We start from the raw sequence: 21,321 nt of genomic DNA on the forward strand, positions 1-21,321 counted from the left end.
GTAGTGTCGCCCAGTGCCATGCAGAGATAGCTGTTACATAAATACATTTATTAATTTGATTAAATTAAGCTATGATGTGTGAAACAGAAAAAGAGGCTTTATTACAAGCTTTATAAACAATATAGTCTTTTTATATAGTGCCCTGCATGCAAGATAGTCCAGGTAGCAGAGGCAGTGTAGCTGGATGGCCTCGTTTTCATTTAAACTAATTGACTCTTCTTGAAAAACAGGGTATTAGCCCCAGTAGAATAATGTATTAGCAAATTGAGGCAGCTTTAGCAGATCTGCAGGGCTGCTTGGTGTAGTGGAGACATCACTGCTAAGGAAACAGCTTGTGTCTTCCTCTTGGTGTGGTAGAGTATATTTTTTTCTGTTCCAGTGGTGGTCTTCCTTGTACCTTTTTCATCAAATATTTTGTCCTTCACAGTGTCCATATGTTAACTATGCAAAATTTTACCTAGTTAGATGGGTAAAAACAGGTATTCTTAGTTTTTTTTGTAAAAAAGAACTTGCTAGTATTAGCCAAGAACTGTAATGTATTTAAATTGAATAGAAATAAAAGAGATTAGAACTTCTCATGGTTGTTCTTCCCCAGATGCAAGACTCTACACTTGCCCTTGTTAAATTTCATCAAGTTTCTCCCCGCCCAACTCTCCAGCCTGTCCAGGTCTCGCTGAATGGCAGCACAGTCCTCTGGTGTGTCAGCCACTCCTCCCAGTTTTGTGTCATCAGCGAACTTGCTGAGGGTGCACTCAGTTCCCTCATCCAGGTCATTGATGAAAATATTAAACAGCACCGGTCCCAGCACCGACCCCTGAGGGACTCCACTAGTCACAGACCTCCAGCTAGATTCTGCGCCATTGACCACAACTCTCTGCCTTCTTCCTTTCAACCAGTTCTCGATCCACCTCACTACTTGATCGTCAAGCCCACACTTCCTTAGCTTATCTATGAGGATGCTGTGGGAGACAGTATCAAATGCCTTACTGAAATCAAGAAAAACCCAGGTTGGGGGTTGACCTGCTGGAAAGTAGCGAAGGGGAAAGGGACCTGGGGGTCCTGGTGGATAGGAGGATGACCATGAGCCAGCAATGTGCTCTTGCGGCCAAGAAGGCAAATGGCATCTTAGGGTGCATTAGAAAGGGTGTGGTTAGTAGGTCAAGAGAGGTTCTCCTCCCCCTCTACTCAGCCTTGGTGAGGCCGCATCTGGAATATTGCGTCCAGTTCTGGGCCCCTCTGTTCAAGAAGGACAGGGAATTGCTGGAAGGAGTCCAGCGCAGAGCCACAAAGATGATTAAGGGAGTGGAACATCTCCCTTATGAGGAGAGGCTGAGGGAGCTGGGTCTCTTTAGCTTGGAGAAGAGGAGACTGAGGGGTGACCTCATCAATGTTTACAAATATGTAAAGGGATCAGGATGATGGAGCTAGGCTTTTTTCAGTGATACCCAGTGATAGGACAAGGGGCAATGGGTGTAAACTGGAGCATAGGAAGTTCCACGTTAACATCAGGAAGAACTTCTTTACTGTAAGAGTGACAGAGCACTGGAACAGGTTGCCCAGGGGGGTTGTGGAGTCTCCTACACTGGAGATATTCAAGGCCTGCCTGGACAAGTTCCTGTGTGATGTACTGTAGGTTACCCTGCTCTTGCAGGGGGGTTGGACTAGATGATCTTTTGAGGTCCCTTCCAACCCTTGGGATTCTGTGATTCTACGCAGCTGATTTACCCTGCTAGTGACCTCTGCCGGTCAGGAATATTTCCCAATTGCAGGCCAATCTGACAGAGCAGTGGTGTGGTCGATCCTAGGTATGTATTACATTGCATAGTATTTCATACCTTTATTTATTTTTGTTCTTTTCTCTGCATTTTCCCTTTAGGCCAATCGATTAATCACTGATTCTGCTTTTGAACAGCAGCTTGGAATAAGATAACAGCAACATTTTCTCATGTTTCATACTAGCCTTAATATATTTGGCTATCAAAATCGGACATGTGAAGGTGGGTGCAGTTCTGATGGCTGCACTTGGGTTGTGCTACCTTATGTGTGAGTCAAATTTGGCGTGTTACTACTGCTGTGCTTTTCATGCCTGAGCTTCTTACAGGAGCACCCCTGAATCATCAACTTCAACTTAATGTATGTTTCATATGGGATTGTTATTGTCATCCAAAGCCTGTTTTTTTAAGAACTACAGTTTGCTACTTTCTCAACAAGGTATAGTAGTCTAAGGCTTTTCTTGGACCTCATGCAGATGCAGTTTACCAACAAATTTAAATACAGAGAACAAAATCAGATAAATTTTATATGCTGAAGATCAAGTTTAGGTAAACAATTGGATTGTATTTAGTACTGCACAGTAACAATTAATTAATTATAATTAAAATAGAAGTTGCTTTCCATGTAGCTGGCTTTAATGTATATGTTTCTGTACAGTTTCATATTTTCTATTTTCAAAAGTACAGAGCTGTAAAACTATAAAAGTAAAAAATTCCTCTAGTACCTCTGTCATATGTAGGAAAAAGCCTTCCAAACAGGCCTATCTTTTGCTTTGGTGTTATGGGATATGCTCTTGATCTGGCAGTTGACTTCCTGAGGTCTATCACTGTTAATTTAGGACCTGAAGATAGCCTGTTATCATTATATGCCTACCTTAGCAAGCAGTGCAGTGTAATAGGAGCAGATCCTCAGAGACAAGGTGTTTGTGCTAAGGACCTGACATCTGTATTGTATACATTTGGGGGAATTCACTTTGGCTGAGCTATAGTTAAGGCCACCAGCAGTTTAGTCCCTATTCCAGTTTCATGTGAAAGTAGCTCAGTCTGTTGACTCTAAGACCACATTGTGGTGTCAGTTGTAGTCTGGTCAGTGCAGTAATCAGAAAAATCACTTGAGAAGAACACTAACTGCTCATCCAAACCAAAAAGCCAATGTAGATGTACCTTATGTCAGCAAGCAGCATAGAAGAAATTTCATATGGCTAGTTAGGATAACATTTAGGTGCTGCAACATCAGACTGTTTCTAAAGGATCCTCATCCCTCTACACCCGTCATCTCTGAAGTGAGCACAGTCTGCAGAGCAGAAAAAAACAGACGCAACTCCAAACTGTTGAAGCTTTTAAAACAGACAGCATTTGGGGTCTGGGTTGTTCTTTTGGACAAAATACAATTACTTTGCGAATTCACTATTCCACTCTAAAAGATGAAAATGAATCAGAAGTTTCAATTTAACAAATGTCAGTGCAGAAATCAACCTACTGTGTATTGCAGAGTGGAGTGAAGGGCATTGTTTGTCGATTTTACTTTGTCTGTAAAAACAAAAGAGAAAAATGTTCAAAGCTTTCAGCAAGGTGATGTTTGCAAAGAAAGTCTTATTTCAGTTAGCAAGAAATGAACAGTAATTTTGTGATTCAGTTTTTAGAAGTTAGCTATTGGCTACAAAACAATTGCTACGTGTTATATGGCATTTGATCCTATCTGTAATACAGTGCACCAATACCTGTTCTGCTTTGCTTTGCTTTGCAAATGCTTAGCCAGAAGGAAGAGAAATAACTGAAGCCATCAAACAAAGTTCATTTTGAAATACCTGGAGCAGTTGACTTATGGGTGACTTCTGATGAAGAAAGTGAAATCGCAGGGAACATTGCCTTCAGAAATAACTCGATGTTCCCATGTAGTTAAAGAAAGAGAGACTTGTTATGAATTTATGTTACGAATTGTGAAACAGCTGACATTAATAGGTTATTGTGGTGAAAACCTTTTAACTCCAAGTCTTTAAAGGAATAGAATAAAATTATTCATGATAGGAGAGGGAAAATAGCATGTTTTATATTTTAGAATGTTTAAAAATATTTTGTGACAATATAAATTATAACATCATGTAATACTTTAAATGCTATTGCATAGTACAGCACACTGAGTGTGACATTTAAGCATATGGGATCAGTGTTTTCCAGGCTGTCAGTATAAATCTCTTAATTTTATAATTTTTTTGTGTGTTAACTGAGTGAAAAAAACTTAGTGTACATAATTGGGAAAAATATTTCTTGATAGAAATTCAGCATCCACTTTCTCTTGAAGACAGAACAAAACATCTATTGTTTCACCTTCCAGTGAGGGCCAAAATAACTGATCATGGGAGACAGTTAATGGTGTTGTTGATTATACATTAAAAGACACAGGAAAAAAGCATGAATTTGCTTAGAGTTTTAATCTTCTCTTTCTCTCATTGACGCCAAGTGCACTCCATTGCTTAGTTTCCTGGGGGAGGCCAGTGGGTGAGTAGGGAGGAGGCTGGTGTTGGTGTTCCTTTAAGGTAGTGCCAAATTTAGCTCCAAATTTAAACTGTCTACTATTATTTAATAACAGCCCTTCAGTTCAGGAGCATGGAGCAGCACAGAAGTACCAGTTACAGCAGCGGGGCCATTTTCTGCATTGAACTATGAAATTATATTTCAAGTTCACTCCGATACATAAAAGCTGCTTTAAAGGAGAAGAGCTGCTCTTCATAGTTAGAATTTCTAGAAATTCAAAAATATATTTGCATATGTGTAATCCTTGGTTTCCTGGTATGTAATTTTAAGGTTTTCTGCCAATTTCATTTTTATTTTATCTTTGTTTTTAAAGAAAAATAAGTTACTTTTTTTTTTATTAATTAGACTAAAACTTATGTTCTATTCCTGAATTGAATATTTTAATGTGACCTTCACAATTAGAAAAGGTAAATTAAATTTGCTAAAAGCAATAGCTGAATTCTTGAATTTCCACTTTTGAAGAAAATGAGCTTAAGGCCTTTGTGGCTTTTTCCTATACTTAGGTATTGAGATGTTTTTGCAACTCTAAGCAAATTCATGCTTTTTTCCTGTGTCTTTTAATGTATAATCAACAACACCATTAACTGTCTCCCATGATCAGTTATTTTGGCTCTCACTGGAAGGTGAAACAATAGATGTTTTGTTCTGTCTTCAAGAGAAGTGAAGACAAACTGTCTCTTGGGCTTCTTTTTCCATACCTGCTTCCCATTGCCATCAATCAGTAGTAGTAGTGGCTGTATTTGCTATGAACATCTCAGGTAAGCAAGTAGGGAAAAAAAAAAGAAATGGGTTCCGTTGGAATAAAGTTGCCCAAAGATTAAGTTTCTTACATACATCTGCAATACCTTGTTCTTTTCAAACTCTACATTAGATTAACCTTGAAGTTGAGTATGCTACTCAGGAAGGTGTGGATAATGGAATCACGGAAAGTAGAAAACTGTCACTGTGTCAGTAACCTCGCAGTCAAAATTGCAAAGGTTTGAAGGATAACTCATTTAAAGTGAATTCTCAAGTTGCCTTTCTTATTGCTTGTAAAACTTTCCTGAAAGTATATGAGTTTTCCTCAAGACTGGAATTTAAAAAACAAAACAAACAAAAAAAGCCAAAACCCCTCACCCTTCTGTTTTGTGATTAGGCAAGTGAAGTTTTTAAAAAATGGCTACTGTATGGACCATTTCAGAAGGACCCAGAGCCCTGGAAATACTTGTACTGATTTCAGGCTCACTTTTAAATTTTATCAAAATCTTCTGCAAAATGTTTCCTTTGAGATCAAAGCAAATATTTTCTTTGAAAGTGGCTGCACTGGAAGTTTTGCTGAAGCTTCCACACTGGGTGTGTAGGTAGTCAATGGTTTTCAAAAAGTCTTTGCTAATTTAAAAGAAAATATTATTTCAGTTAGTATTTTCCATGAACAGTTTGGTCTTTTTGAAAGAAATATTGAAACAAATGCAACAGACCAAATGGGATATGATTAATTCATATATGAGTTTTCAATGCAAAGATGCCTATGTATGTGTTAAATACAAGTAGATATTAAACATAATAAGCCCTTTAAGATTAATCAGATACAGGCCGCTTGCCTTTATCTGCTTGCGTTAATTGTAAGAATCTTAGTTTCCCTTAGAATTTCAGGATCTCATACTTTTTTCATGGACCAGGGATTTTATTTTTAGTTCTTTGATAGGGGAAATAACTGCCTGTTAATATTACATGGGGAAGCACAGTAAGTCTGTCAGAGTGAAATGCTCTCAGTTCTTAATGGAGAACAGTTTCGTAATGGAACAAATCACTTAAAATGAGACGCGGGTGGGACGACAAATGACATGGAACATCTGCCTCTGGTTCACAGTTTGCAGGGGTAAGGATCACTGAGTGTAAATACTGGAAAATCAGAAAATAAATTTTGTGACATGCACACACTGTTTCTTGCATACAAATTCAGTCATATGTCTTACTTTTGTGTGATGGCATCATGGCCTGTAATGCAGTGCCCGGGTGCAGTGCTTCTAGGCAGACAGTCTGTGCTGTGAGAATAATGGCCATCTGAAGAAAGGTGAATTTCAGCATTCTTCCTTCCTGACTGCCCTGTCAGGGATGCTGGATGGCAAGATTGGCATCACATCGCTTCATGGGGCTGCCTGACTGTGAGTGGGAGGGCTTTCTCTGGTCTGGCATTTTACCTCTCATTAATAGCCGCTGCTAGGAACAGGGAATTCCTAGGAAGCCTAGCAATATTGTTTATGGAAGGTGAATGCCTTTGTCTCTGTGCAGAGCAGTGTGTAACACTGAGGCATGCAGTTCAGTATTTTATTCAGGGAATGAGTGATAAAAAGTAGCATGTGTCTTCAACTTAAGGAAATAGACAGAGCTGTGTACTCACCGTGTGTGCATCTCTTTTACTCCTCAGCCTCAAAACATGTTTTATATGTGATCATTTGGAAGACTTTTTTGGAAAAAAAAAAGCCATCCTTCATATTTTTAACCTCTTTGTTCAATGCTTGTATTGACATTGCTTTACCTGTTAGCGCGTTGCAAGTCTATTTTACTCTCTGTAAATAATGGTAGCATTTGCTGTTCTCTACAATTTGTGTGCAGGTAAACATACAAAGCTGTTATTGATATGTCTGTTAGTAGCCTATATATTTATTTGCTGGAAGATAAGCCTAGGCTTATAATGCAGTCTGTTTTGCTAGATCTATTCCTAACCTTCTCTTTAAAATGTCAACTCTAGACATTTCTGTCATGTCAGAAGGGAAAATGTTGAAGATTTTAAAGTCTCGTCATTCTTAACTACTTCAGAATTAACCAAAGTAAAAAAGAGAAATGTTCTTTAACCAGTTACAAAGTTCCAACCCCAGCCTCTGAAAAGTGTTTTTTTAAAAAAGGTAAAGGTACTTCACAGACTAATTCCCAGGAATATGATGTTTACTTTTAGTCCTTTTTAGGAGGCAGTCTCATCAGCAGTGTATGACTCTCATTTGGCTTTAATTTGTTTGATTTAACTCCTGAAGCTCATGTTTTTATCCAATAAAAGTAGATTTTAAGGATTAAATTCTAGTTATCCTCTTCTTTCAAAAGAAGGCTTGATTATTTAGGTTGAGCAATCATTTTTTCTTCTTGTGGAAACTGGGAAACAATCGGCATAGACAGGAAAAGTTGCTTTGTGGTTATGAGCCCTGGGTGAGGGTCCCTGCTTCAATCTGTTGGAAATCTGCAGGTAAATAATAAGTTCTGTTTTCTGATATCTGGCAGCATGAAATCCGTACAATTTTTAAAGTTGTTATATAATTTCCAGTGTAAATTCCTGTTTAAGTACATGAATCAGCTCATCAATAATGGGCAAAACATCATATGCAGCTGCGGAAACCTTGGGCTGCTTTTTGTTGAGAACATTTAAACTCAAGTTTTTATGTAATCACAAGTGGTTAGCTTTCAGATGTTGAATGAATATCTTCTGATTTCTAGCATACATTAGAAGAAGAAGGTTACACTGCTCTCTACAGTGTGACCTGTAAAATAGGCCACAAACCTATTTTGTTGGTAGTACAGCTATGGCATAGCATGGCCTGTGAGATTGCTTTTGAGATCACTTTGGTGGCTTGTTCTAATATCAGTGTGATTTTGTCATTAAAGAATTTAAAAATATATTATTGAAATTTTGAATTGCAAGAACAATCCCTAACAGTACAGCCCAGTAAGGTTTAATGTGCTTTTTATGGACAGAATTATAATTAATACCTTTATGGCAGTTCTCTATTTTATCATTTAACAACACATACATGCCATGTTTTACCTGAATGTGAACTGAACAGTGGCTGAGTATTTCAGATAAAATGTATCATATGTTTTAAGTGTCATTAAAGAGAAGAGGATAATTTATCATGCTAAAAAAATTGTAAAATGATGCTACTGAGAAGGCTAAGGACTTAACGTGTTTTGAAGCAAGGTTGAGAAGCCTAGCAGTCATCAGATCACTAATTTGTCCTTTTGGGGTTTTTTTTCCCCATCTCCATAAGCTGGAAGAAATAGTTAAGACTAAGATATTTGAAAAAGCATACCGTAATATTTTCTAATGTATTAGTCCGCTAAATTCACTGCTTATTTCATCAGTAGCTGGCATTCTCTGGTGTCAGTTTTGCCGTCCTGGCGATAGGGGGCTGGAGAGCGGAGTGGTAGCACATGGGCTGCAGTTCAGCAGGGAGACACTTCGCGTGTGCTCCAGTGTTGCTCTGTTACGGAAGGCGCAATCAGAAGGTGGAAACATCCAAATGTTGACATGCCAGGTCATGAGGTGCAGTTTCTGTTTTACCCCTAGCAAAGAGCTGTCTATAGCAATATAAAAGACCCTGGAAAGTGGCCAGTGGAAATGACTTCATAGTGCTAGAATTGTCTTTTTTTCCCCTAGAATTATGTTGGTTTAAAAACACAAATATAATTTTCAGTACTTCTAAGTGTTATAACTATGCTTTTAAAGTTTTCTCTGATAATTTATTGGGTTAGTCTTTCAGAGGACAAATTTTCTTTGTAACATGGCCAGAATAATACAAAGAGTTTCCGGTGACCAAAAATGTGTTTAAGTATTAAACTCTTCCTAGAGCAGCAGCTTAGAAAATAAATGCTTTAAGTTGAAAGAGTGCAACATTACTTTGTACTTTACCAACAATAGGCTTTGACCTCACATGTGTGCTGTGTGAAACTGTAACCACAAAAATATACAAAATGAGAGGCTGAAAGCAGGAAAAAATTGCTGAGCACATTTTAAGTGCTTGGACAGCTATTAATACACTGCACAGGGCATGACAAATGAGTGTCTGTGTAAATCAATAAAGCTTTCTATAAATGAACAAATAGTTTAGTATGAATAACAAAGCAGTGCACATGGTAACCAGTGTTGTAGCATTCTGTCAAGGATTTTAAAGTTCACTGTCATAACTTTGTTCCTCTTGACCTTTATTGATGATACCTTCAAAGCATGTTGAGCTGCTAACTTGACATACAACCTTTAGACCTTCATTTCCTGCCCATGCCAAGGGAGGGGTGGACTAAATGATCTTTAAAGGTCCCTTCTGATCCAAACTACTCTATGATTCCTTTATTGCAAAATACATACTGTTCTCTTTCTTCTCTCTTCCTTCTCCCATCCTTTTTTCTCAACTCTGCAATGGTTGAGTAAGGAAAACTGTCTTGTATGTGCTTCTCTTTTATTCATGCCTTCTAGTAAAAATTCAGGGATTTGATTCATCATGGTTATAAAAGTGTAGGGGATTGCCCTTGTTGAAGACTTTCTAATAGGTACATGAAATAATTCCTTATTTTTAATTCCAAGTATGTCCTAATTCATAAATCACGGGAACAGGCTAGCCAGATTTTTGTTCCTGTTCTCTTGACTTAAAAAAATCAAGGTACAGAAAGGTAAAGTTTAAACTTTTTGAAAAACACTTTAGGGACTTAAATCCAAATCTTATTTTCAAACATGATTTAAGCACTTCAGTTTGCTCTTTCAAGAAGCACACAGAAATGGCTTTGGAAGGATGTTAAATGAAAGATGTCCTCTCAGGTGCCAGTTGAGAGATGCAAATCTGGAGGAGAAATGAGTATCTCATGACATTCTCAGGCATGTGCTTGTTGATTCTGCCATATACAGGTAAATGTTGAACAAAGTATAGTTAGTAGACAATCCTTAACCTGTTGTAATAATCCTCTCTAAAGTCACTAAAAAGGAAGAGAATGAAGAAATCATCCTAAATGTCTGTATCAATGTAAGAATATATTTATTAAATGTGCATTCATTTTAGCTATATGTAGTCAGTCTGGTGCTCTTACTCAGCTTAAAGGTGCCATGATCTGTGACTGTAGATGAAGATTGTAGGTAAGACAGAAAACATCTCAGATTTGGCATAGTGAGACTGGTAGGAGAGCTTGCTTTCTGACCATGTAAACCCAGATGAAAAAGACCATGACTTGGAAAGGAGCAGAGCTTTATTTTTTTTTTTTTGCTCAGAGCCTACTGGTACTGAATACTTTTGGGGAGGCAAATACGACCGTGTTAAGGATATAATTGAGATGCATTTGAGAGTTCAGGTGAAGACTAATTTTCGCAAGAATTTAAAGTTCAGGTGGTTGTACTGCGTGAATGGATGCTTCCTGTGTTTCAGTGTAAGGGTATACACTGAAGTTAATTATAATGACTGTGTTAGAATTTTGTTTAGAATTGTCATTATTTAGCCTGCCTTTACTCACCAAGTCTAGAACACGTTTATAGAAACATGAAGAAGGCTAAGGCTGCTGTCTGTCTCCTTGTATCTGCTATAGCATAATGAACAACAAATCATTGTGAACCAAGGAGATTCCCCTTGCCCTGAAGAAATTTTAAGGAAACATTGTGTATTTTGGAACAAATGCGGTTTATTTCGTTGCACCTGACTTGTGTCTACATTCCTGGGAATTAAATTGCTAGCCTTGAATGAAACTGTGCAAACAGCTGCCCCAAAAGAGAAAATACAGTGGTGTTCTTCATCTGTGGAGAGAAAAAGCTTTTAGCTGACTGAAAGATGATTTTCATCAATACGAGGGCTAAGTTTTCCATCCTGACAAAGGGATTAATATCAGAGTTGGCAAATACTGTATCTTAACAATGGCAAACCTCTGTTTTACATAAAATAGTCTGAAGTTTTAATTTTCAAATTGATTTTCCATAAACTCAGTTTCATAATTCAGAACAAAGTCTCTAATTTAGGCAAGTATAAGTTGGTTAGCATTATCCAAATCATGAAATCTTTAAATTTTCCAATGTTTGGAGATACTTTTGTGCAAAATGCTTTCTTCCAAAAATGGAATTCAGAAGTACTTCTGTTTTGACATTTTCGGATCCTGAATATATAATGATCCAAAAGCAACATGTGTTTCTTGTAGTGTTAAGTTATGCCACAGAGTTACTTTTGGGTGACTGAATGATACTGTGCTCTGAGAGCTGACCCCTCAAGAAAAGACGTGCTTGCCTGTAGGCACTGGTGGCAGGGATTGAATGTTGCTTGGCTGCAGAACTTTGCTAGACTGCATCACTTTTAGTGTTTCTGGGGCTGAGGGACAGCGATGCTTCACTTTTGTGTAAAGTAAATATACATAAATTCCTAGAAGTCATCTATATCTAAAACTAGAAATCACCATAGAAATCAGTTGGTATCTCGGAGAGTTCTCTGTAAGCTAGTTTTCTCTTGCATGGTCCCCTGCTAGGTTATGTATGGGAAAAGTGACTGCATTAGGGGTCAGTACTTCTCTACCACTGCCTTTGGGTGCCTGCAAGTGTGCAATAGCTTTCAAGCTGTGAGAAGCATAGGCTTCTTACTGCGGCTTAGCTTTGTGTAAGTACGGCTTGAAACTAAAGATGAAAATCAAATGTAGTAGTGGTCTCCTCCGAGGAGACCTACTTTGCTTAGCTGGCAAAAGATTCCTAGAATATGCAGTACTGGAGGTAAGCAGATTCCTCTGAGCAAAAACTGAACAGACTTACAATGCCATCAAAACCCAGCGGTTTCTGTTAAATAAATGAAGGTTTGGATTAGGAGGCAGGGTTTTGAGACCACAGGTGCTATTACACATATTCCAAATTAATACTTTTGGGGATATGAGTATTATTATCAAGTATTCAGATGCAGTATAGAGTGATTTAGTATATCAAGTAGTGGTTTTCCCATGTTGTGGGAAGTGGCACAGGATCTTCAGCAAAGTCAGTCAAGTGTTCCCTTGTAGCGCAGTCCTTGTTACAAAAATGCCAAATAAATAGGCATAATTTGCTTGGCAATCAAGAAGCACAGAAGTCAAGCTAACATTGACTGCATTATATCCTTTTACTACACTTTTGAAGCCAGTGGTGCGAAAAAGGATTTTATTATACAGATGTTTCCACTGTGGCTTGATAAGAGGGGAAACGTTGCATTTATTTATAATGCTGTCAAGTTCAGATCTCCTAATTTTGGTAGCTTATTTGTAGAGGAATAGCTCACTGAAATCAGAGATGCAGCTAACAGATCCAAGAAGACTTAGCTTCCATTTTATAGCCTTACAGCGTTAAAACTAAAAAGAGAAATATGGGGAGCTCTCTGTGTATTTTGCATAGTACAACTATGTGTTGTAGTTCTTTTAGACATCACTATATGGCATCAGTCTGCCCTAACTATTTTAGGATAGAGTCATACAGATTATTTTTATGTTAGTGAAAATGAAAATTAAAAAATTAAACCCATAGGTTTACCAACACACATGAGTTAAAGTCTGTGCAGACTAATCCTTTAATGATTGCTTCAAAGCAGTAAGAAGAATTTATTTTGGATGGTATTTTAACTCCGAAATATATTTTTATGTAGCAATCATCTCTTTATTTTTTTCAATCAGTCTGCAAGAATGTGTCTGTAAAAGCAAACGGATAACTCTATATTATAGCTTCTTTGCTATGGAGGACTATTTACCCTCCAGCATCTGATTTCTTACTGCTGCTTTTGCTGCTTCTGCTTCTACTTTGCTACTTACTTCTGCATCTGTGCTTTTTGCTGCCTCATCTCATAGTGCTCTCTACAGGATCACCCATAGACATTTTATAGCCATATGTTGAATCCATTGGTAGGTGACATTGTGAAAGTATGATGCAGAACATTTTACCACCTTTGCTGGCTTTAATTGTACCCTGAAGGTAAAGCACTGATTCCCTACAGTTGTTTATTTAGACTTGTAAATAAGTAAGCTCTATATGTCCTTGTTTCTTACCACCTTTTTATTCTTTACTCTCTTCCTGTATGCTGGATAATGATGTATGTTTACTTTTTCTTCCTACTCTTGCTTTTAGGATTTAGCTGAATTTGAAATTGCTGTTAATGAATCAATTTATTGGACTTGGGACTTTCATTTTGTTGAATCACTGACAACAAGGAAGAGAACTGTGCATCTTTCCATAGAATCTTCCCATACAATACATTAAGTTTTTCTCTAAATTTACAAATGTTAACTATGTTTATGACTGTTGTTTTGTGTAACCACAATTCTTTTGAAACAGCATTTATTTAGCTTTTATGGATTGACAGAAGGTTAAGGTGAAGCAAGTAGCGTAAATTGTATAATAGCTGTAATTATGTGAATGCATTGATTTTGGTGTTATGGTTACGTGATGTGAAGTTATGCATGGGAGGCAGAGAGGTTTCTAGAGCCAGTTTTTAGCTCATAGATTTTTATATATTGTTTTAGTTTCTCAGTCTTTAAGAGACTAGTTGAAACTTGTCCTAATGCAACTGTATACAGCTCACTTTAGAGATTTTTCTTTTTCAGTACTGTAAGAACTCCTAAAGTCAAGTCATAATATGTAGAAGAATACGTTGATTTACTGAAATTTACATACCAGATTGTGCCATTTTGAGATTTGCACTATGCAAAAATGAGTGCAATGGAAATCAAAGATCGATGAAAGGCACTACTATACAGGAAACTATCATATTTAAACTGACGTATGTGACTGACTTTAAGATTGCATTTAGATGTAGTAAAATACCTCTCTCTTGAAATGATAGGAATAGCTTTTTAAGTAAAGATTAATGAATTTATCTGGTTTAGTTAAAGGATGTAATTTGCCAATTAGTTGTAGCATGAGCAGTGCCTCTGGAGTTACCAGCTGCGGAAACCAGGTTTATAAAGAGCTGACACATCTTTCATACTGCCTTTTGTTTCCTTTTGGTAGTAGCTGCCTCTCTTTCCAAGTGGCTTTCTCAGATATCAAGTTCACTTTAAACAGAAAGGGGGAGGGAGAAAAGACATACCAATAACTTTTTTAATGTTTCATTGCCAACTCTGTTGTACCTGGCAAGATGAGATTGTGGACATATGTGGAATATCTGTTCTGATATTGTTATAAATGGTAATGCATGGTGTGAATAATCCCATAAATGAATGTCACTTCTGTTTTCACTCAAAATACCAGCTTGTAGCAAACTGAATTGTATGGTGCTTTTTATTCTGCATCAGGAAAAAATACACAAAGTAAGCACCCTGAGAATTTTTATGTATTGTCACGTAGTACAAGACACCCTTTGATTAATTTATACATTTGTTTATTCATTCCATTTTACTGTAGGCAGAGAATTCAGCGCTGGCTCTGGAAAATGAAAATCAGAGAGAACAATATGAAAGATGTCTTGATGAGGTAAGGTAGATAAAAAGATTGTTCTTACCTGGTACTATAATTAAATTAATAGAAATGAATCTCACCCTCTCTTACAAGGTTGACATTGTTCTGCAATTGTCTATTATTACCTCATTCTAATTAATTCCAATCATGTGTGTCTGGCAGTTGTAGGCACTGTTCTCCATGACCTCTACTGTAAATCCTAGTTTGACCACACCTTCTCACTGGAAAGGTGAATCCCTGTGACCAATATTTGGAACTGGTTTGCTTTTATTAGGAGGAGAAAAAGTGAATTTGGCTACTAAGTGTTGTGTAGTCCTTTCCTGTAGAGTAGAAGACAAGTGGCATTGGCTGCTTCCGTTAAAATTCCCCCAGCTTTGCTATGTAATGTATTTTGTAAACAGGGAATTAAGTCTCTCAGCTCCCTGTGAGGGTTACATACACAGCTTTCTGTGTTGGGTTTGTTTGTTTTCTAGCCATTGGCTTATTTCTCCTACGAATCTCAGCTTCTCATCAGACCTTCCAGTTACAGCTACAATATAATTCACCCATCGGTTACTGTCCATGCACTCCAGCAATGCTTACAATTCCAGAAACGTCTAGTATCTCTTATTCCATGCAGCTTTCTCCATGTATAAATTGATGTTTACTTGTTCCTCCTGTTTATCCTGAAAAAGGCTCTTCAGCATATGCAAGATCTTAAGATAGTTTTAAAACTTTGAGTAGTTCAAAGAGTTGCTTAGTAGAAATCATTTACCCATTCCGTACTAAGAATGCATAGTAGCATAAGGAGTTAGCTAGCACACAAACCCCAAAACAACCACAAACAAAAAACTACACCATTTTCTCACCTGTACATTTGAGAAAAGAGTGCACGAGTGTGCAAACCACACATAGCAGATGACAGTTCATGTCTGCATACCAGCTTTCTAAATTTTTGATTAGCATTTGATGAAGTGCTACTGGCATGATGAGCAATACAGCCCTAGTATAAGAAGCCTTCAATTTAGTGCAGATTTTCGTCAGCAAATCTACACTTTTGCCACTATAACATACTTTTATGAGGGAGCTGGAGTAAAAGACTTGCAGATAGACTTGCCTATGAGGTTGTGCCCTGCGTCTTCTGTGGCATTGGGATGCCAGCAGAGCCTTGGTCTGCATTGGCATGAGTCACTGCATTCAGTGCATTCAGTGAATGGTATTTGGATATCTTGGTGATAGGGATAAAATTACCATATAATTGCTAACTTTAGTTTAAATTACAGAGTGTAACTTAAAATGATTTTCTGATTGTCTAGGACAAAATCTGCCTACATAATTAATTTTGGAAATTAGTAAAGAACTGTAAGTGTCCATTCAGCAAAACACATTATAAAGACAAAAAATATAGGGGGGAATTGTGTTTGCAGTAACATGCTGGATTTTTGAACCAGGGTTGTGTTAATTATTTTTTGCAAATAATTATATTGGACTATGCTCTGGGCTTTATTATCTTCACCATTAGGTTGGCTGTTTTCAGTTCTTCTGTATTATCACAGCTGTATCCATCTTCTGCTGTGTCAACTTGACAAAGTGCTTTGAATCACCTGTGGTTTTGTTCTTCCCTGCTTTATTTTTTGTTTACTTATTTTCTTCCTTTTTTTTTTTTTTTTTTTTTTGTCTTCCATCTGTTTTGCAGTGACCTCTCTTGTCCTTCCCCATGGCTTGGTATCACTTTTTTCTTCTGTTTCCCCTTTCAGCCCCCACAATGTGTTGGCAGTGGCACTGTAATCAAGATTGGTTTAGCTGACACAAACTTGAACCTAATCCTTTCTGATGACTGAGGTGTTGCCAGTGACTCAGGCAACAAAAACGTATTTGATAATTGCAAGTTCTGCAGGAGTCCCAGGTTAGGACCCATCTGAGCACCTTCCTTTGGTGGAACACTACAAGAAATCACACGTTCTCATCCTACTTCATTATACTAACAATAAGGAGAATAGGAGAGATGTAATTGGTGAATAACTCAGTCAGTGATTGTGAGAGCCTTCACTTTCAACCAGAGTCTTCTCAGGATAGACTGTGTATGACAAAGTCCTTTCCAAACCGGGGTTCTTACTGGAGATGTTAAGCAGATAAAATGCTTTCCATAAACATTTTCATGGAAGAAAAAGAAAAAAAAAAGCCGCTTAAAATTTTCTTTCCTTTAAGACTTTAAGTCTGATGCTTCCTCTGTTCATAAGTCACCTTACACAATCCCTACTTCTTGAAGGTGAAAACCTCTTCAGACCTTCTCTGGTTTGTGCTTCAGGACTTCAGCAGTTTTAGGAGCAGATGTGTTCTCTACAGCTATGTATCTGTTTGTGCTACAGCGCCATTTTGTCCCAGGGAGACCAGATGCATGTTAAGTGGAGGAACACAGATGTTACTGAGAACACAAGGCTCTGATCACACCCAAACCTGAGACAGCTAAGCCTGCCACCAGAAGATTACAATAATTATTTTAATTTTGCCTTTGAAGTCTTGGTTTTAAGTGCATTGAACTTCTTCCAGACTGATACACAAGGAGCTACAAAGCTCATGCCCAGCTGTTCCGGCTGGTTACATATTTGGGATGTTTGACAGACCCTTGAGGTAATGAAGGCTGGAAACATCATTTGATAACTGCTGAAAGAATGCTGCCATCTTTCACTCATCATTCAGCATCCTCAGATTGCAGCTGCTCTCCCCTAAGCACAGGCAAACTGTGCTCAGGGCATTGCAAGCATCATTTAACCTGGTCACCCTGCCAGTAAGTGATCCTGCTTGGTCCCTCAGGCCTCTACAGCAATGTGATAAGGACAGTTGCTATGCACAGTGTGCTTTCTGCTGAGGTGTTGGTGGACATTAAGCTATATATGAAGGAAGTATAAATAACCATCATGGTTTTTCTGTCTATGTGTGACGAAAAGATACCACAGCTGAGACTTTAAAGCTATGCCTGCCATTATTTTTTCCTATTTTTTTTATCACCAATTATTTTACATAGTTCTTTTCATTCCTATTATGTCCTACATTTAATATTGTATGAATGCTTGCACCTGTGACTTAAAAATGCATGCTCTGTAATCATTTTCTTGGTAAAATTCAATGAAATTCAACTGTTCATAGAGGTTAAATCTGAAAAGAATATGGGCCAAGCTGAAGTGAGTGCTTTATGAATTTTAATAAATATTCACTGATTTTTAAAGTAATTGTTCATCTCTGAGATGTACATATAAACAACTTCAGAGCAGTATCTGGAGGAAGGTGTCATTGAAATGTTCTAGTACTTGATAAATAAGAAAAGAGCTCATTTAATTTCAGAAGTACTTCATAAATGTATCTTTCTGTCTCTGAAAAATTTAATACAAACCCCAGGATCGTCTTCTTGTACATTTGGGGTTTCAGGTTAACATGCTTAATCCTAGTTTCCTACCCTGGAATTCAGCTGTGAGTTTACTGGTAAGTGGTAATACCATGTTTATTCACATCACTGTGCCAGCTGAGATTTCTGTCAAGCTTCACCATACTTACATGCAGGAAATTATGCCACTTAGGGTAGGTGATTTTTTTTTCTGATATTTTAAGAATTAGCTAATAAAAAAAATAAAGGCATTGTATTTCTAAGATTTGAGATTCGAATAAAATATAAAACATCATTTTAGTACACTTGAAATGTATTTGTGCATATGAAACCATACATTAAAGGCAGTTATGTAGAATGTCAATACTTGTTAAAGGTGTAATATATGATACACTAGGGTCTCTGATTCATTCTTCTATACCTTTGCTATTAAGACCACTTTATAACATACATATGTAAACATAGCTGTGTAAGGAAAAAGTGAAGGTGGTTCTTTTCTTTCATTGCAGTCCACAAAAGGAAACCTCACGTTAAGATCTTGGCTATTAGGAAAGAAAGGCAGGCAATGTGAAGGCAAGCGGTGCCATCTCCTACATAACAGCAGACTAAAGAAACAGCCATCTCTATCCTGTTTCCTGTTTTGCCTTAAGTGCATGAATCACAGGTCAAGTCGTTTTACAGCCTTCTTTTTACAAGGATTGAGCTACACTTCTGCCTTAGATCAGTGGGAGTTTCACATATTCTGCATCTCAGAACTCAGTCCCTCTGCCACCAGTGGTCTCAGTTCCCTCTGTTTTTGGTAGTTGTGACTATCAGTTTTGTAGTGCTGGTTTATGTTGTTCCCTCATATCTGCGGTGTCTCTTAATATGTGTAAGTAAAAATGAAGTAGATATTATTCCACTTTCTAACTGCTAAATTAATCTTAGTAACTACAGAACATTTCACTGAAGGCTTCCCACATCTGTTCCTGCTGAAAACCAAGAATACAGACCTGAAAATGTAGTTGAGTGGTTTCCGAAGTTGCTAGGCACTAGAATAAAATAACCTCATTTTATAAAGAAACTAGTTGCATACCTCTCCTATTGAGATCTATGGGAGCTACGGATCACTGGCATGTACTTCCATTTAGACATATAACTTCACACACTTAAAGCTGGAAAATTGGTCACATATGCATCGGCAAGTTCAGATTTTCCCATTTGGAAGATTATGCCATTTACACTCCTCTGTGCAATATATAAAGCTATAAGGAGTAATTTTGTAAGCTATTCTGTTGTGAGTGACTAGTACACACTTCAAAGAACCTTTTAGTTCTTCCTTGGTAAAGTAACTCCATGTCAGAAAGTAAAAAAAAATAATGTATTCAATATGGTCTGTTCAATTTTCAGGTAGAGCAAACAGACATTAAAAGTACATGCCAGAAGGAATACTGTCAGATGTAGATCCTGAAAGCCTATAGGGCAAGGCATATGGTTTTTCAAAACTGGAACATGTTTACTTCTGTTAGTTATTACTGTTCTAATATTAGTCTGTGTCTTCTGTTAAATCATGTATAGAGCTATTTTATGGGACCATTGTTCCACGGGCTGCCTTAAGTTAGGGACCAGTTTAGAGAAGAAAATTGATACCAGGCAATTTTATGAGAGTATGAATCAAATTTACTTTTGGGATCTAACAACATTGAATTATTTACAGAAATGAATTAGCTTCAGTTCTTTCCTCAGAACTCAGAACATCAGCGGTGTGGGTTTTTTCTTTAATTTGCCAAGAGTAAGAAGAATCAATGCAGGCTTGGTGACATCTACATATGCTTTAATTTCTGAAAGCCAAAACCAAACCATAAATCATAAATATTTTTGCACATAGTGAGAACTCTAGTGACTCTGCCTAAATGCAAGGTCATAAATATAAGCAAACATGTTGTCTGATAACATGCATATGTAGTTTTAAATTACTTTAGAAAGGTAACATACAAGTTAGACATCATCAACAGAAAATCTTTTCTCAGTCCGTTTCTGTCCCTCCTTCTTCCTCTTTCCTGTCCCCATGCTTGCTAGTAAATATAAATTAGAAAGGATGTATAAAATAAATAACTTCAGAATTCCCTGTTGAATATATAGTTGTACTAATCAATGGTATGTAATCTCATACAAGTCAATTATTCTATGTGGTGTGAATTCCTTCCAACCACATTCTGATGGCAGTAGGTACTTTAATTTTCAGTAGCACTTCGTGGTTTCTGCTTGTCATGGTAGATGTACCATTTTGTCAATATTGAATCAAGAAACAATTAAACTTCATGAAAACATTCAGAACTCCATCCTCAGCTGGTAAAAATCAGCTCTAGTGAATACAGTCAATCCATGCTGATGCACACCAGCTGCACATTCAACTGTGAAAGTCCAAAGGTGAGATAAGTTAACCAAATGTCCATCGTGTCATACTGCAATTGATACATGTTTGTTTATAATGAGGACTAGCACAGAAGTAGTTGATGTGTATTTCATGTATTCCTACTAGTATTATCTGATGAAAATACTAGTAAATAACAGTATGGTTTAGATAGTGATCGTGGTTGTAGATAGAAAGCGGAGTGTAAAGCCACAAAAGAAGGTATTGCTGTGCATAAACACACACAATAACATACTTAAACCATTTTATTTATTTATTTCAGGTAGCTAATCAGGTTGTTCAGGCTCTGCTTACTCAAAAGGTAAGTTGTGGTTTGGGTATTGTGGCATAACTTAAATCTCACAGATGTTCATTTTTCATTTGAGAGATATATTCTTGTATAGCATACGTTTTTTTAAACTATGTTCACACATTTAATTACCAAGGCTGCCACATGTCATACGCAAAGTAAAGTTTTTTGTAATCCAAGTGAATAAATACCCGTAAGACTGTATATCTTACAATCTTAGCTATTGTTTATCTGTATTGACACGATAGCATCTGAAAATTCTTCCTCCAGGTGGTGATTTTTCCATTCCTTATCCGTAATGAGTTACGTCATTCCCACAGTCCATTCCTGTGGAATGTCCAACAAACAAATTACAGTGCATGTCAACAGCTGGCGTTGCTCACTTACATTCAGTGGAAGGAAAGACTTCCCAGTGTGGGCATGTGCTTCCCTGAGTGAAAGAGAAGGCTCTGTGAGTAGAATGGGGATTCAGCTACTCTACTTGTGGGCCAGTGACCAGCAACAGAGAACGTGCATTTAGTTTTAGAAAACCTTTTGATGTCCTCCTGCTCCATTCTCCTGGCAAAACAAAGGAAGTACTACACAGGCAAAACTCTTGTAGGGTGATTGCAAACCTGGCAGAATGAAAAGATGCCACTCTGCCTTCTCTAAAGGTCTGTTCTGGATCAAGTCATGTCTGAAGTTTCCGTTCACACTCCACATGGTTGGATATGAAGTACAGTTGTTTCACCTAGAACCTATTGGGAGGAGTAAAATTAAAATTTAACTTCCTAAAATGAAGAA

The 21,321-nt window shown here is 37.4% G+C and overlaps 1 protein-coding gene across 2 annotated transcripts in view; it reads left to right on the plus strand.

Moving 5' to 3' along the window:
* Positions 1–21,321, plus strand: part of NCKAP5 (NCK associated protein 5) — a 405,798-nt gene that overhangs the window by 282,708 nt on the left and 101,769 nt on the right. For both annotated transcript variants that reach the window (XM_065671334.1, XM_065671333.1), the window contains 2 exons: positions 14,422–14,490; positions 20,512–20,550. In XM_065671334.1, coding sequence (XP_065527406.1) covers positions 14,422–14,490; positions 20,512–20,550 — 108 coding nt within the window. The remainder of the gene's footprint in view (positions 1–14,421; positions 14,491–20,511; positions 20,551–21,321) is intronic.

Source organism: Lathamus discolor, chromosome 3 (genome assembly GCF_037157495.1).
Source record: "Lathamus discolor isolate bLatDis1 chromosome 3, bLatDis1.hap1, whole genome shotgun sequence".
NCBI lineage: Eukaryota > Metazoa > Chordata > Aves > Psittaciformes > Psittacidae > Lathamus > Lathamus discolor.